The sequence below is a fragment of the Agelaius phoeniceus genome, chromosome Z (genome assembly GCF_051311805.1).
Source record: "Agelaius phoeniceus isolate bAgePho1 chromosome Z, bAgePho1.hap1, whole genome shotgun sequence".
Taxonomy (NCBI): domain Eukaryota; kingdom Metazoa; phylum Chordata; class Aves; order Passeriformes; family Icteridae; genus Agelaius; species Agelaius phoeniceus.
In genome coordinates this window covers 70968351-70981682 of record NC_135303.1, presented here as the reverse complement: position 1 = coordinate 70981682, position 13332 = coordinate 70968351, and the positions used below count along the sequence as shown (strand labels likewise).

The 13332-nt window shown below is 40.3% G+C and overlaps 1 protein-coding gene across 1 annotated transcript in view; it reads right to left on the bottom strand.

Annotated features, from left to right (window-relative positions):
* Window positions 1–520, bottom strand: part of SCAMP1 (secretory carrier membrane protein 1) — a 40723-nt gene extending 40203 nt beyond the window's left edge. The window contains exon 1 of the mRNA XM_054652209.2: window positions 276–520. Within this exon, the coding sequence (XP_054508184.1) occupies window positions 276–332 (57 nt within the window). The 5' untranslated portion in view covers window positions 333–520. The remainder of the gene's footprint in view (window positions 1–275) is intronic.
* Window positions 521–13332: the final 12812 nt, after the last annotated feature.

The following is a 13332-nucleotide window of genomic DNA, read 5'->3' as shown; positions in this document are numbered from 1 at the left end:
ACGCATCTGAAATACGACTTGTATTATTTTAGGTACAGATGAAAACACGGAGCTCTGAACTTGTGAAACGCTGCCTATCCTCCGCGCCCTGCCCCCACCCCACTCCGAGTCTCCGTAGCCCTCTCAGGGCAGAGACCCCGGCCCGCAGCTGCCACGGGGCCCTTCCTTCCCTCCTTCCTTCCTTCTTCCCTTCCCCCTTTGCTTCCTCGCTTCCTCTCGCGGAAACCCCGAGGCTCGGCGCAGACCGACACCAAGGAAACCTCACGGCCCCTCACCTTGAAGGGGTTGTTGAGGTCCGGGTCGGCGAAGGGGTTGCTGTCGAAGTCCGACATTGCGGGGGTAGGCGGGCGCTGCGGTCCCCGGCCGGCGGCTCTGCCCCTGCGGCGGCGTCCCGACAGTGCCCGGCTCCGGGGTCCCCGCCGCAGCTGCCACAGCCCCTGCCACAGCCCCTGTCACAGCCCCGCGGCCCGGGCCGAGCTGAGCCCGCCCCGCTGCACCGACCAGCCGCGGACCGCCCAAAATGGCAGCCCCGGAAGTGAAGTTACGGGTGGGATGGCCTTGGGATGGAGACCGGGATGAAGGCGGAGTGGCGGCTCCCGGGGCGGGCGGGAGCGGAGCTCATGCCGGAGCCGGACGGGGCGGGGCGGGGGCGAGCCGGGGGCGAGGCGGAGTGCGAGAAGGGCCGGTCCTAGGACTGGCTGAGGGCTGGCTGTAAACTGCTGGTTGGAGGGCCTGCGGTTACGGGCCTGCGGTTACGGGCCGGCCTCGTGTTCGCGGCTGCTCCTCTGGGGCAATGGGGCTGTGTCCCGCCTTCACTAGTTAGCGCTGGGTGGGAGCCGGGGGGAAAGAGGCCCGGGGCTTTCCGGAGGGCAGCCGGAGCGGAGGGTGGGCAGGGGCGGCCTGGCGCGGAGTGTGCGCAGGTGTCCCGGCCCTCGACCAGCCCGTGCGGCCTCCCCGGCCCTCCGCTCCCGCGGCCGTCAGGGCGGGTCGGGACAGCCGGGCTGGTTTGGGGGGGGGAAGTGGACGTGCGAAGATAGAAAGCCTTACTTGGTAAAACATGCATTTAGTCTCTCGTTCCCGCCTCCTGTTGGGATGGTAAATAGTTAACCCGGCTTGTGGCTTCAGGTGACTTGTACAAAGGTTCTACAAGGATAGTAGGGAAAGTTTGGCTTTGAACCACGGTCACAAAAACCCGCTTCCGTGGGAGAGAAGCATTAAAAAGGCCTCTTGCAAGTATTCAAGCATTTCCAACAGTTCAAAAGACTTTTTAAATACTTCCTCAGAAATGCTGACAGTGCAGTTTGAAAAACCTGGTCCAAAAGATGCAAATAAAAGCAAAGGAGCACCTTTGGTTCAGAGTTATGGTTTAAATGTGAAATTCGGTGCTACTAAAACAATCTACATTGATGCAGCACTTTCAAAACCAGCAGATCCTGAATTTCCTTACATGCTTTCTAGAGAAATTATTTGGAGTTTCATTTCAATTTAAAAAAAAAAAAGTTGTTTGAGGCACATCAGACAAATTAAATGGTTATGGCAGTAAACCTGTTATTTTTTGCTATTCAAATGTGTATTTTTTTTCCCCACATAATAATGTAGACTGTGAGGCACACTAGTGTTAGCACTTCTATGATTTTTAATAGCTCTACATGTATCATTACTCTGATCTTTGTGCTGACAGTCATTACAATCAGGCCATTCTGTCAACAGGTCAGGAGGACTACTCTAGGTAAATGAGATTGATTTTGCATGTATCAGTAAGGAAAGCAATACTTGCTTCAGGGTCTCCTCTGATTTATGCAGACGTTTCTCACTTTTTGTGAAGTACTGTGATGTATACTGACAGACATAAAATGGTATGGAAATGGGACAAATCATAAAAGCATAGCTTCTAAGCAAAATACTTTCAACTTCTTGGTTGCTATGAAGTGTGAAATACTTTCTATAAATTTACAAGGCAGGTTTTGCACAATCAACAGAAGTACATTACAGTATTATTTCCAATCATACATATATCTCAGTTCTGGTGACAGCACATGAAGTCTTGTTGTTTTCCCATATTCACCCATGGCCATATATATCAATATATATATTGATATTGGCTCAATATATTTTGATAGTCCAAATGCTGTGTGCACTCACAACTGTGTATTTGCTTCTCTTTGAGCTAAACATGAATGAATGCATGCATGCATGAATGAATGCAAGATTGGACGAATATAATGTATTTTGTATGGTTGCTGGTGCTTCAAATCACACATTTGACATTGTGACATTTCCCTGATAATAATTTGTGCACAGAGGAATAATCTGTCCTATGCCTTCCAAGGCAATTATGAAACTGCAATGGGATGTTTTCTTTGGAAAGAATACTATGTATTTTACAAAAACATCAGGCTGGCATCCAGTCAGCTAGTGGGGTTCTGCAGGGCTCTGTCCTCTTCAATACTCATTCATCCGGACACAGGATTTGAAGGAATACTGTTTGCTGGAAACATTAAACTGCAAGGAGCTGTTGACTCCTTTGAGGGCAGAAAGGCCCTGCGGAGAGATTGAAACAAAATAGAGAGATGGACAATCAACAACCATGTAAAATTTAACAAGGATGAGTAACAGATTCTGGCCTGGGATGGGGCAATCCTGGATGTACAGACAGACTGTTTCTAATTCTGTTACAAGAAAGAGCTCATAAATCCTTCATTCTCATTTATGAAATGATAGTAAGTTTATTGAAAAATAGCTCTTAGTAGAGAATGGGTGAATTGCTTTAGATAAAAATGTCTTTCTTAACTAAAAATTCTCAAGTCTTCTGGAACTGGTTTTGTTCATTGCTTTTTAATAACTGAACCAGAAGCTTTCTTAGCAAACAAAACTATCATAATCTGAATTTACTTTTTTTCCTCAGAAAGAGGAGTTCAAACTCCTTCTGTGAGTGCTGTACTTGGATACTTATGTTTATGAAGTCTTGTGTAAGGAACTGACTTCATATTATTCCTCCAAATCCTGGTTCTCTCAAATTTTCTATGACTTGTGAGATTTGCAATGTTTATGCCAAACTCAGGTGGTGGTGAGGAGTGCTCAGATAGGCTGACAAGAAAATCCATCAAGTTTTTTCAGTCTAAAATGTTCAACTGCTGAGTAGACCATCAAGTGGTCTGTCTTGATTAGTAGTCTGCTCCAATGAAATAGATCACAGTTTTACAGAGACCAATAATAAAACCAAGCTGTAACAAAGACCTTTTTAACTCTTATAAAGAGTGTTTCCTCTCATAAAGTGAAGCAACCTTTCCAGCATCAAATGCTAGCATGATGATTAGAAGAAAACAGGGATGATGAGTGTCCGTGTGCCACATGAGCACATAGCTAAGACTGCAGAATTACTGGCATGGAAGACTGAATGACTGCTAGAAGCTCATATAGTAGAAGCGAGGAGTAGAACTCTATGATAGTACAAGTTACAACTTCAGATTAGATCATGTGCAGATACCACTAAAGTCTTGCAAAAGTTTAGGCAGACACATAGTCTGTTAGGTAAAACTTTAATTGAAGAGTTATTCAGTAGTAGCTCCTACTAATAAAAGAAGAGTGATTCAATAGTAGCTCCTCCAAATTGAATAATTTGAAGCAGCAAGATCATTTTTCTAGGCTTTACAGCAAAGACATTTACTTTCAAAATTTTGGAAAGATTTTAACTTTAGGGGAGGGAACAGAAATGTGTTAAACAGGCATTTCATTGTAATACTTGAAGATCATGAGCTGCATTAATTCCTAAAATCTTTTACATCAATTTAAAAGAAACATGCATGGAAAAAAATAGGAGAAATGTCAGAAATCATAGTAGCACGCAGAATTATACATGCAGACTTCCATTTCACCTCTTGTTCTTATTATCAAGGAAGCCCTGAGTCCACAAGATAATTATTTCAGTTTCACTGTGCCAATGACTAAATCAAAATCTCTTTGTTTCCAGCATACAGAGTGTTGAACTAATATAAGCCTCTTTTAATAGTCTGAAGTTGTAGCATTAGTCTTTTTCTAGGAGTGGGGCAGCTTTGCCAGTTCTACTGTCAGAAGTTACAGCAGCACTCTTTTCTGAGTAGAACCAGCTCAGCCTACTTACAGGAGGCATACAGTGCATAACCAAGTCAAGCCCCTGCTGTCACCTAACAAGGACAACAGTGAATGCTCACAAGCTGATAAGCACCTTGCCCTTATGAGAACCCTGACTACTTTCTGAAGTTCTACACTTAGATTTTCTTGCTATGTTCCAGAGTTGTAGCAAGCTATTCGGAATTCTTCCATAAAGAGTTCACCCCTTTGAGAGGAGAAGAAATATTTCCAAGGCAATAGCTGATTTGCAGAAGGGAACAGGTAAGTGGTGCACAGCCGGACTGCAGTCATTTTGCCAAAAGCCAGCCTAGTACTGCCAAGTGATCTCGTGCCGTGCATGCTCATGCTCTGCACCACTCTTGCTGTGGCTGTTGCTGCCCTGTACACCACCCCAGACCCACACTGAGGTAAGAATTTATGAATGCAGACATTGTTCCTCATGCCCCTCAGGAGGATCAGAATTTAGTCTACAGCAGAGAACTAACTTCTTGTATTGCTTCTCAAAGTGACTGATTTTACTGATGCCCAGGTGCTGTAATGGCATGCTGTGTATTAACAAACTCATGCTAGTCTTGGCTTCAGTAAAGAATCACTTTTGCTGACTTAGAATTGAGCAATGTCATGTTTTCAAAACAAATGTATATGAAAAGTAAAAGCTGTCCTCAGTGGGCCCATTAGATGCCGCAGCTCTTCTAATTCTCTTTAGTTCAATTGTGGTCTATCTGTTCTGGGACAAAAAGTAAATCATCATCACATCATCCTTCCCCTCTATTTTTTACCCTGTGGACCAGTTGCTTGTTTTCCTGTAAGGAGTAGAGCCCTTCTCCCATGACAGGGATTGCCTGTGTTTAAGGATTGTGCAGGCACATGATAACAAGGTGTCTTCATTCTTTCCCCTGACTGAACTTGTCTGCCTGTTCCCCATCCCACAGACAGTAAAGGTAAGAGCCTGGCAGTCACTGGCACTGGCCAAAACATCAGGATGTAATCATGTAGCAAAAGTTACTCCTGCTGGAAGAACACCTAGTTATTTGTCTGGAACAGTAGCAATTTTCCCCTCCTTTCTAAAGAGTCATGACAGGTGTGGATGCAGCCACACACTGCCACAAATGCTACCTTTACGAGGGTAGCTAATCTATCATGAAAGCCAGTGTGTGGGTGCAGTGAATAGTAAGCTGCAGTCATGAGGGAAGATGTGACGAAGCAAACACATGCTGTTTGGGAGTGAGGAGTGCATTCCAAGCAGCTTTGAAATGAAGCCAAGAAGCACTGGCAGTCTGTCCTGCTTGCATATGTTCTCTTTACCAACTTGAGAGTGGGAGGAAGAGCAGAAACTGAGTAAAGTGGTAAAAGAGCTGTTTCAGCCAGTGAGATCTCAGTCTCTCCTACCACTGTATTTTCTCTCTCTGTATTATACTGCAGATGCTTGTGCTCTGTGGTCCTTTTCTTATACTTCATCAGGCTCTCCTCACATCTGCACCACTCAATAAGAAGTACACATTCCCATCAGTGGGAATTTCCTAGACAGTGGCATAACTTGCACTATGATCCCTTCCAGCCAAATGATGCTGGGAAATAACTTTTTTGTGTGTCTCTCATCCTTTCAATTTAAAAACTGTGCTTTTGTAATTGAACGTAAATAGTTATGTGCTTTTCTTGGTTTTTTATGTTTGGCATTGCTTTTAATCTCTTGTATTTTCTCATCATTGCTTTCAATTTCAATTTCACTTTCAATTTCAATAAAAATAATTCAAAACTGTAGTCTTCAAATGTCAGGAGTTCTGAGCAAATAAAAAAGGATAAAAGATGAAAAACAAAAGGTGTTTTGGTATCAATTCAACAATATACAGTTTTGTAGAACAAATCTAGGATTTTGCGTAAAATAGCTCAGAGTGCATTCTTCACAACTGGATTCTTCTGACTCTGTTGCACAGGTGCAAGTAGTTTCTTCACACAAAGCACAAAAATTGCGAGTTTTTGGCTTGAGGTAACCTGGTGTCATTCCATCTCTACAGATGTATGTTCCTTCTGAATGTGACCATTAGTGGACAAGAAGTCTCATGCCTGGCACAGAGAGTCTCAATACAGCTGTGTCAGGACATGTACAGCTGTCATCGGGCAGGAATCCGTGCCTCTGCTGCTGCAGTGATTACCCCATCAAAGCAGAAGTAGCATTTGCAGTGCTGAATGGTGTCCTGGATGTAAACAGTGATTTAATGACAGGTTTCCTTATGGCCTGTAATGTAGAAGTCTGGTATGATACACAGAAGGCCAGCTCTTCCAATGAGTGCAGTCCACAAGGAGTCCTGGATGGAAAGATGAACAATTGAATGGCTTCACAAAAAGCAGTAGAGTACCAGGCTTCTCGCCATCCAGAAACTTCCATTAATAGTTCTTGCTAACTGAGCAACAGTGTTGGAAATGTACCCTCACACTGGAACCAACTCAGACCTGTATTCCAAGGCAACATGACAGTGTACAACTGCCTGTGTGCCAAAACAGCTTTAGACAAAGGGGAAATTTAAGACAGTCACATATAGTTTGAAGCAAAGTAATGGATATAAAAAAAGAAAATTATTAAATCTGAGGATCTCCTGGTGAAATTCATCTTGCAGATTATCACACTACTGGAAAGATAAAGAGTGGTGTAGTTATTCTGAAGGCTGTAATAGCAGACATGAAGTGAAGCTGACAAAAGGTTACATAAATACACAATTTAAACATGAAATAAGAAAGATATAGTGTTGAAGGAAAATTAGGCAGATTTTGGTTCAGTGAAAGGAGTGATTTCCAGAAATTTTAACAAGTGAAAGGAGAAGAGATGACAGTAAACCATAAGTTAGGTAACCAGATATCCCACTTTGGGTAGAACTATGTTTTTTAACAGCAAACAGTATTTTTATTGGGTTTTTTTTTGCTCAAACTCTATTCCTCAACATTTTTTATAGGGCCATGACAGAACCAGAAATAGTGTCCTATCACATGTAATAGGCACATGACCTAAAGCAGAAGGAATCTGTTCTATTACATGGCAAGTCTATTTTATAAGATAAGCCATAGGAACTACAGCTTTCAAAAATCTCCACAAGTCTCTACAGTCTTCTTTTTGTGAACAAAATCAGCTGATGGTGTATATATATATAATATGGACATTGTTCTCCTTTTTAGTAGTTGGTTCTCTCATGGGAGTCTTCTGTAAGGTTTAGGAAAGCACATTGTGTTGGTTTTGCATAAATTGTTTTTGTGAGGAGGGAAGGAGCCAGCCATGGAAGTGATATTTCTGTGAGGAGCTGCTAAAAGCTTCCTCCATGCCTGGCAAAACCAATCACTGTCTGTCTCCGAGAATAGATATGCTGCTAGGCCAATTAGAAAAGCTGATAACACCTCTATGATAACGTACTTAAGAAAAACAAAACTGCAGGAAGCTCCCTGTGAGGAGGGGTGAGGGGACTGGCTGGGTGCCTTCCCAGAGGAGCCCACTAGTCCCTTTTCCAGCGGCCATGCCACCGGAGGCCATCCCGGCAGTGCAAACAGCCATGGAGTCCTTCCCTCAGGAGATAGTTTTCCCACAGGAGCCGCCCTGGCTGAGACTGAGAGCAGCCAGGGCCAGAAGCGGACATGTGGCTGCTGCCATCTTGTCACGGCCAGCAATAGACTTTGCCTGCCTGACCACTTCTAACCTGCTGCATCACAAACGAAAGGACAGAAACAGCGGCAGCTTTTTCTTTCTTTCAGCGCCCCACATGAGGAGGGACACTGACTGGAACCAGCAGCCGGTGCATCTTGTGCAGTGTCGGCAAAGACCACGTGGCCAACAGCGAGAAGCACAACGAGCGATTCCCTGGTGCGGAGCCTGGACAAGATCGACTGTTCAGCACTGCAAAACTCCATGAAAACTGTTCCACTTGAAAGACTTGAAAACAAATGAACCAATGAACACCGATTTTCTGCTGAGTCAGAGAAAAGGAAAAGGTGAAAACACATGAGGAGAACAACATGGCAACTCTAAGGGCGGTGCAAAGGAGGGAGGGGGAGGAGGAGATGCTCTTGGAGTTGAGATTCTTCTGGAAATCATGGTGAGGATTATAATTTGACAAACTGTTTCCCTATAATTCATGAAGCTCCTGTGGGGATGCAGAATTCACCCAGAGCCCCTGCACAAACGGTGCTCATACTGGAACATGTGGATGCTGAAAAACTGTGATCTGGTGAGAGGCTTGAACAGAGAGAGAGAGAACTCTTACTTTCTGAGATAGAAAAAAGGAGACTCTTGCTTTTATACTAGAACAGCTCATCCTTAAAAACAAAACCCCATGAACTTAATGACCCATGAAAAAAAGCAGTTTTGGGAAGACTGTTTTTGCCTGTGGGAGGCACTCTTGTTTCAGCTGGTTTTCAGGCAGGACTGCTACTCATGAAAATTAGAACCATGTTGGAAATGTTCAGAGAAAACTATCTCCTGTGGGAAAGACCCCATGGCATGGCGAAGGAGACTTCTCTCCCTAAGCAAACTGAAAGGATCTTTAGAAGTAACAAACTGACTAAAAATCCTGTTTTGTCTCTCTGCTCTGTCAGTGGGAAACAAAGAAGGGCTGGGGGGGGGGGGGGTGGGTGGGTAAAGGTGTTCTAAAAGTTTATTTTAGTTCTCATTATCTTCTTTTAATTCTGTTAATAAATTTTTCTTTATATCTTTTGAGTTTTGAGCCTTTTTTGTCCTTAAAGTGTTTCTTGCCAATTCTTACCTCAACTCATGAATCCCATTTAAGTGTTTTCTTTCCCCCTCCTCTCCTTAACTATAGCAGAGGAGAATTAGTGATTTTTGTGGGGGACACTGGCATTTGGCCTGTGACCAATCCCCGACACACATTCATTTAACAGTTGACTTTTGAAAAATCAATTGTCTCTTGCATATTCTAAATGTGCGCAGGCATTGAGCAAGCAGTGGTAATGGATACAGAAAATAGCTCTGGAGTTCCAGTTTCTGATAGCTCTTCATGCATACAGCTCTAAACTCAGCATAGTTTGAAATCAGAGAGATTTATTGCACAAGGGCTCATATTAAAAAAAAAAAATTAAAATAAATAACTTGTCCTTGTCCCTCTGAATTTGCCCTTTGACATACATAAGAGTAAATCAGATCCTTTAAAGAAAAAGCATTTTGGTAGAACTAAAAAAGCCTACCCACTCACTAATTTCAGAGGCTATTTTCAGAAAGGGCAAATTATGGGTACGAAAAATGACAGATTTCAGCATGCAGGTTAGGCTGTCTCTGAAGAAGAAGAAATGTAAATTGTTTGCTAAACTTGTGCCTGCTCAGATTTAAAGTCAATTAGAAAAGGAGTCTATTTAATGTTAAAAAAGCAGTAATTGCTCTCTCAGTAACAGTAACTCAGTGCATGCTCTTAAGACAAAACGTATTGTTTCTTTAAAGCATCACAGATCTCTAGAGGAAATTATTTCAACATTGATTCAATTTTGTACTGGTTCTTTATTAGGACAGATTTATTTTTTAAAAATGGGTACATAGATACATTTTTTAAAAATGTACATAGATACATCACTTAATTTAGTTGCTGGGAGAAACAGAATACAGGAACCAGATTAGTTGTTTTATTGTGACCCTGATTGGTTATTTACAACACTGTTTTAATTAAAATCCTTAAAATGTTAAGTTACCAAAGGTTAGTTTGTTCATGGTTGATACAAGCATCACTGGAAGCATATCAAAAGTGGAGAAAACTCTCCATGCCTTTTCTGCCTTTGGAAAAAAGTCTGTCTCTGAAGCATTACATAGAAGGAAAGCAAAACTGCATTATTAGCTCAAAAGTTCAAAATTCTTCAGGAGGTTACATGCCAAAACCCCTGCAATTCATGAGAAAGGATTTTCTTATTAGGGTCACATCCCTTTGTCCCCCATTTAAAATAAATTAAAAAATGCTTTTTCTCCAGTTTTGAAAGATGCTGTTTACATTAAAATGCAGAATTAGCTAAGGATGTCCATTAATCTCCATTCCAACCCATTGTCTTTATTGACATGGCAGCCTTTCATGTCCATGATAAGATAATTAAAAATGACACCAAAAATGTTTTTATATGGTGATAAACTTTAACATGATCTGAATGAATAGGTAAAGAAATCCAGAACTTCACAAAAGTGCTTGACATTAAAGGTCATGGCTCCAATGCTGAACTGTTGGTAAGCATGCTAAAGTGGAATCACTATTCCCTGTGAAATACTGGGGTACAAATGTGCAGCAAGTTCTAGCCCATACTTGAAAATTCAAAACTCAGAATAACCTAGAAGCTGAAAATGGTGAATCACCATTTTAGTAAACGGAGATCTGAAGTGTTGGAGAGGAAACGTGCAGGTCCATGATGAAAAAGACTGGCCACTGACAATGGGAATGTTTTGCCAAAGATGGCCTTGTTTCTGTCTTTCCATAAGGATGAAATAGATTATCCTGTTAGCATTAATGTGGATAAAGTTATGGATAGAGAGTATACTTAGTACAGATCTATTAAACTGGGTAGCCAAATTATTTCAAATATCATAAGGTACCATTATTTCTGTGAGGTGTTGCTGTAGTGTATGCAGAATGCTCTGCTCCAGCTTGTGTTCTCATAGAATAAAAACCATTTATAAGTACGTGTGTACTACTAAAATACTGTGAATCAATCCAAAGCAAGTTTTCCGCTTAGAAAATTCCATGTCTCTTATAGTAAATGACTTATGAATTAAGGACTTATGAATCTGTAATAGAACACTGAAATATCTGTAAACTTCTCAAACCATTGAAAGTGCTGGAGTACAGCCTGTAAACAGGTATTACAAATTGGTAAATGACTTTCTTTGTTAAGTGTTATGGCATTTTTTAGCACAAAGTAAGGTTTGATTTTTTTATCTACTAGTGTATTATTAATGTCTTAGATTATCAATATCTGGAGAGTACCAGTATCATCTAAATAGTCATAAGTGGCCAGGAAAAAATTATTTTCATTCTCAAGTCACATTTACCATGAAAGCCCTAAACTCTTTTCCCTTTTTTTATGTTAGCTTTAGGTATGTGTGTCTGGTTTCATACATAAGGTCCCACTTGTATTAAGCCTAATTTTTTAAAAAAGTCACCAGAAGCTACATGATCTGATTGGTGGAAAGAAACTTACCTTGAAACATGGCATCAGCCTGTTAGACATCTCTCAGAAAAAATATAGAGAAGTTTACTCTTTAACTCAAAAGATAATATAAAATACGACTGTAACTCAAAATCACTTATTTTTTTTATGCTGTTTAATTTCCATAACTGTATATAGAAGAAAATCCATATTTAAAATCAGTGAAAATATGAATAATAAGGAACTCAAAAGTGACAGAACACAAAGTGCAGAATGTTGTATCAAGAATACTATTGGAATTTCTATTCCAAAGGGTAATTTCATTGTAAAACATTTCTTCTTTGATTTGCAATATTCATAATAACAGATAAAGGATGCTGTATACTTTCTGCTTTCTGCTTCTTGTACATGCTGTGAGAGGCACTTATCATTTGAATAATATTTAGCAACCAAATAACTTCCTGATTTTGTGAAAAGACATCACAGAAAGGCTGAGAAAATGCAGACAGCAAAATAATATATTTGTTATTTAATTCAGATGAAAATTAATGTGAAAAATACAACAAAAGTACTCCATCCTCTTAGTAACTATCTGGGAAATGTTAAAAAGCAATGCAGATTCACTTAGATGTCCCATCCAAAAGATAAGCTTGGTAATGATTCTGTCAAGCATTTGCAATGAAACATAAAGTGAAGTAAAAATGTTAGAAATCAACAGTCATAGTGGCCCCTTTCTTATCCACCCTAACACCTAAAAACCCTCAGCAAAGCTTTCATCATTTCATGTCTCATTTACTGTAACAACTTTCCCTGACCAATCCATTTTTCATTGTACATCTTTTCCCAGAATGCTGTTGCTAAATTCATTTCCACTTCAGTTTTACAGCACTACATGAGCTCTCCCTTCTCCAATATGTCCTGTATAAAGTGGGGCCTATGTAATCTTACATTTCACATTGACATATGGGACAACAGTACTGGTGAATTTTATAAAAATTAAAACGTTCCATGAAACAGATAGTACATAATTTGTGTTGCTTGATTAATTTTGATGTCACAGTTGTGATCTGCATCAGCTCATTCTAATTTTTTTGCTGTTTGTTCATATTCTCAATCCATACTCTGTACATTTAGACACTCTGAATTTTGCCTTTTAAAACATAGCAAAACAATTCCCATTGCCTTTGAAGGTTGCAGATGTCTGTATGACATGTCATAAGGTAAATAGTTTTGTCAGCTTGCTTTCTAGTGACTGACTGCTTTTATAAACTTTCTATAAGTGACTGCTTTTAAAAACTCCTATCAAAGATAGTTATCTTTAAATATGTCTGTTAAAAATATGTTTCCCAAGGTTGTATGCCATAGATGAATGCTTGCTCTTGTTTTAAGACTTGAGCAATGTTTAATTTGAGCCTGAGTGAAAACATTTTTTTTCTCTCTTTCTCTCTCTTTCTGTGTATGCAAAAATGTGTGTATGTTTCTATGCACTGTATTTATACTGATTAATTGTATATTGCCCAATGTGCCATAGACTGTCACTTGTGCTTTTAAATTCTAGAGGTTGTTTATGCTTGCAAGAATTGGTGAGCAAATAAACTGAATATTTTTCACCCAGCTACATTACAAAATTGAGGTCAGTAAAATCCATTCCATCAGTGTTTCTGAAGAAGTGTTTCCTACAGGAATTTTGTGACAGCATTGTCCAAGTTTGTCCTACCACAGAACTGTTTCAGTTGTTCTATTTTGTATACTAACAAATTAACATTTAGGAATTGTTTAATTATTTTTGTAGAGTTACGCAAGATTCTGTGGATTAACAGATTTTAAAAAAAAGAACTGAAGTCCTACTATACATTTAAAGTTGAAGAATTCACCAGGTATTTTCACTAGTAATAACATTTTCACATTTACAAAAGAGTAAGCAAGTGCCATTTCATATACCATTGAAATAAGTCCTCCTTCTTTGTAACATTAGTGCCAAAACATCTATTATCTATACACTTCTGAAGACATCTACCATCCTTCACTATTTTAAGCAATAATGTGTGTGACTGTATGTGACTTAGAGTGTTTTAATTAATTTGGTTATTGCTGAAAGAAGCCTATATT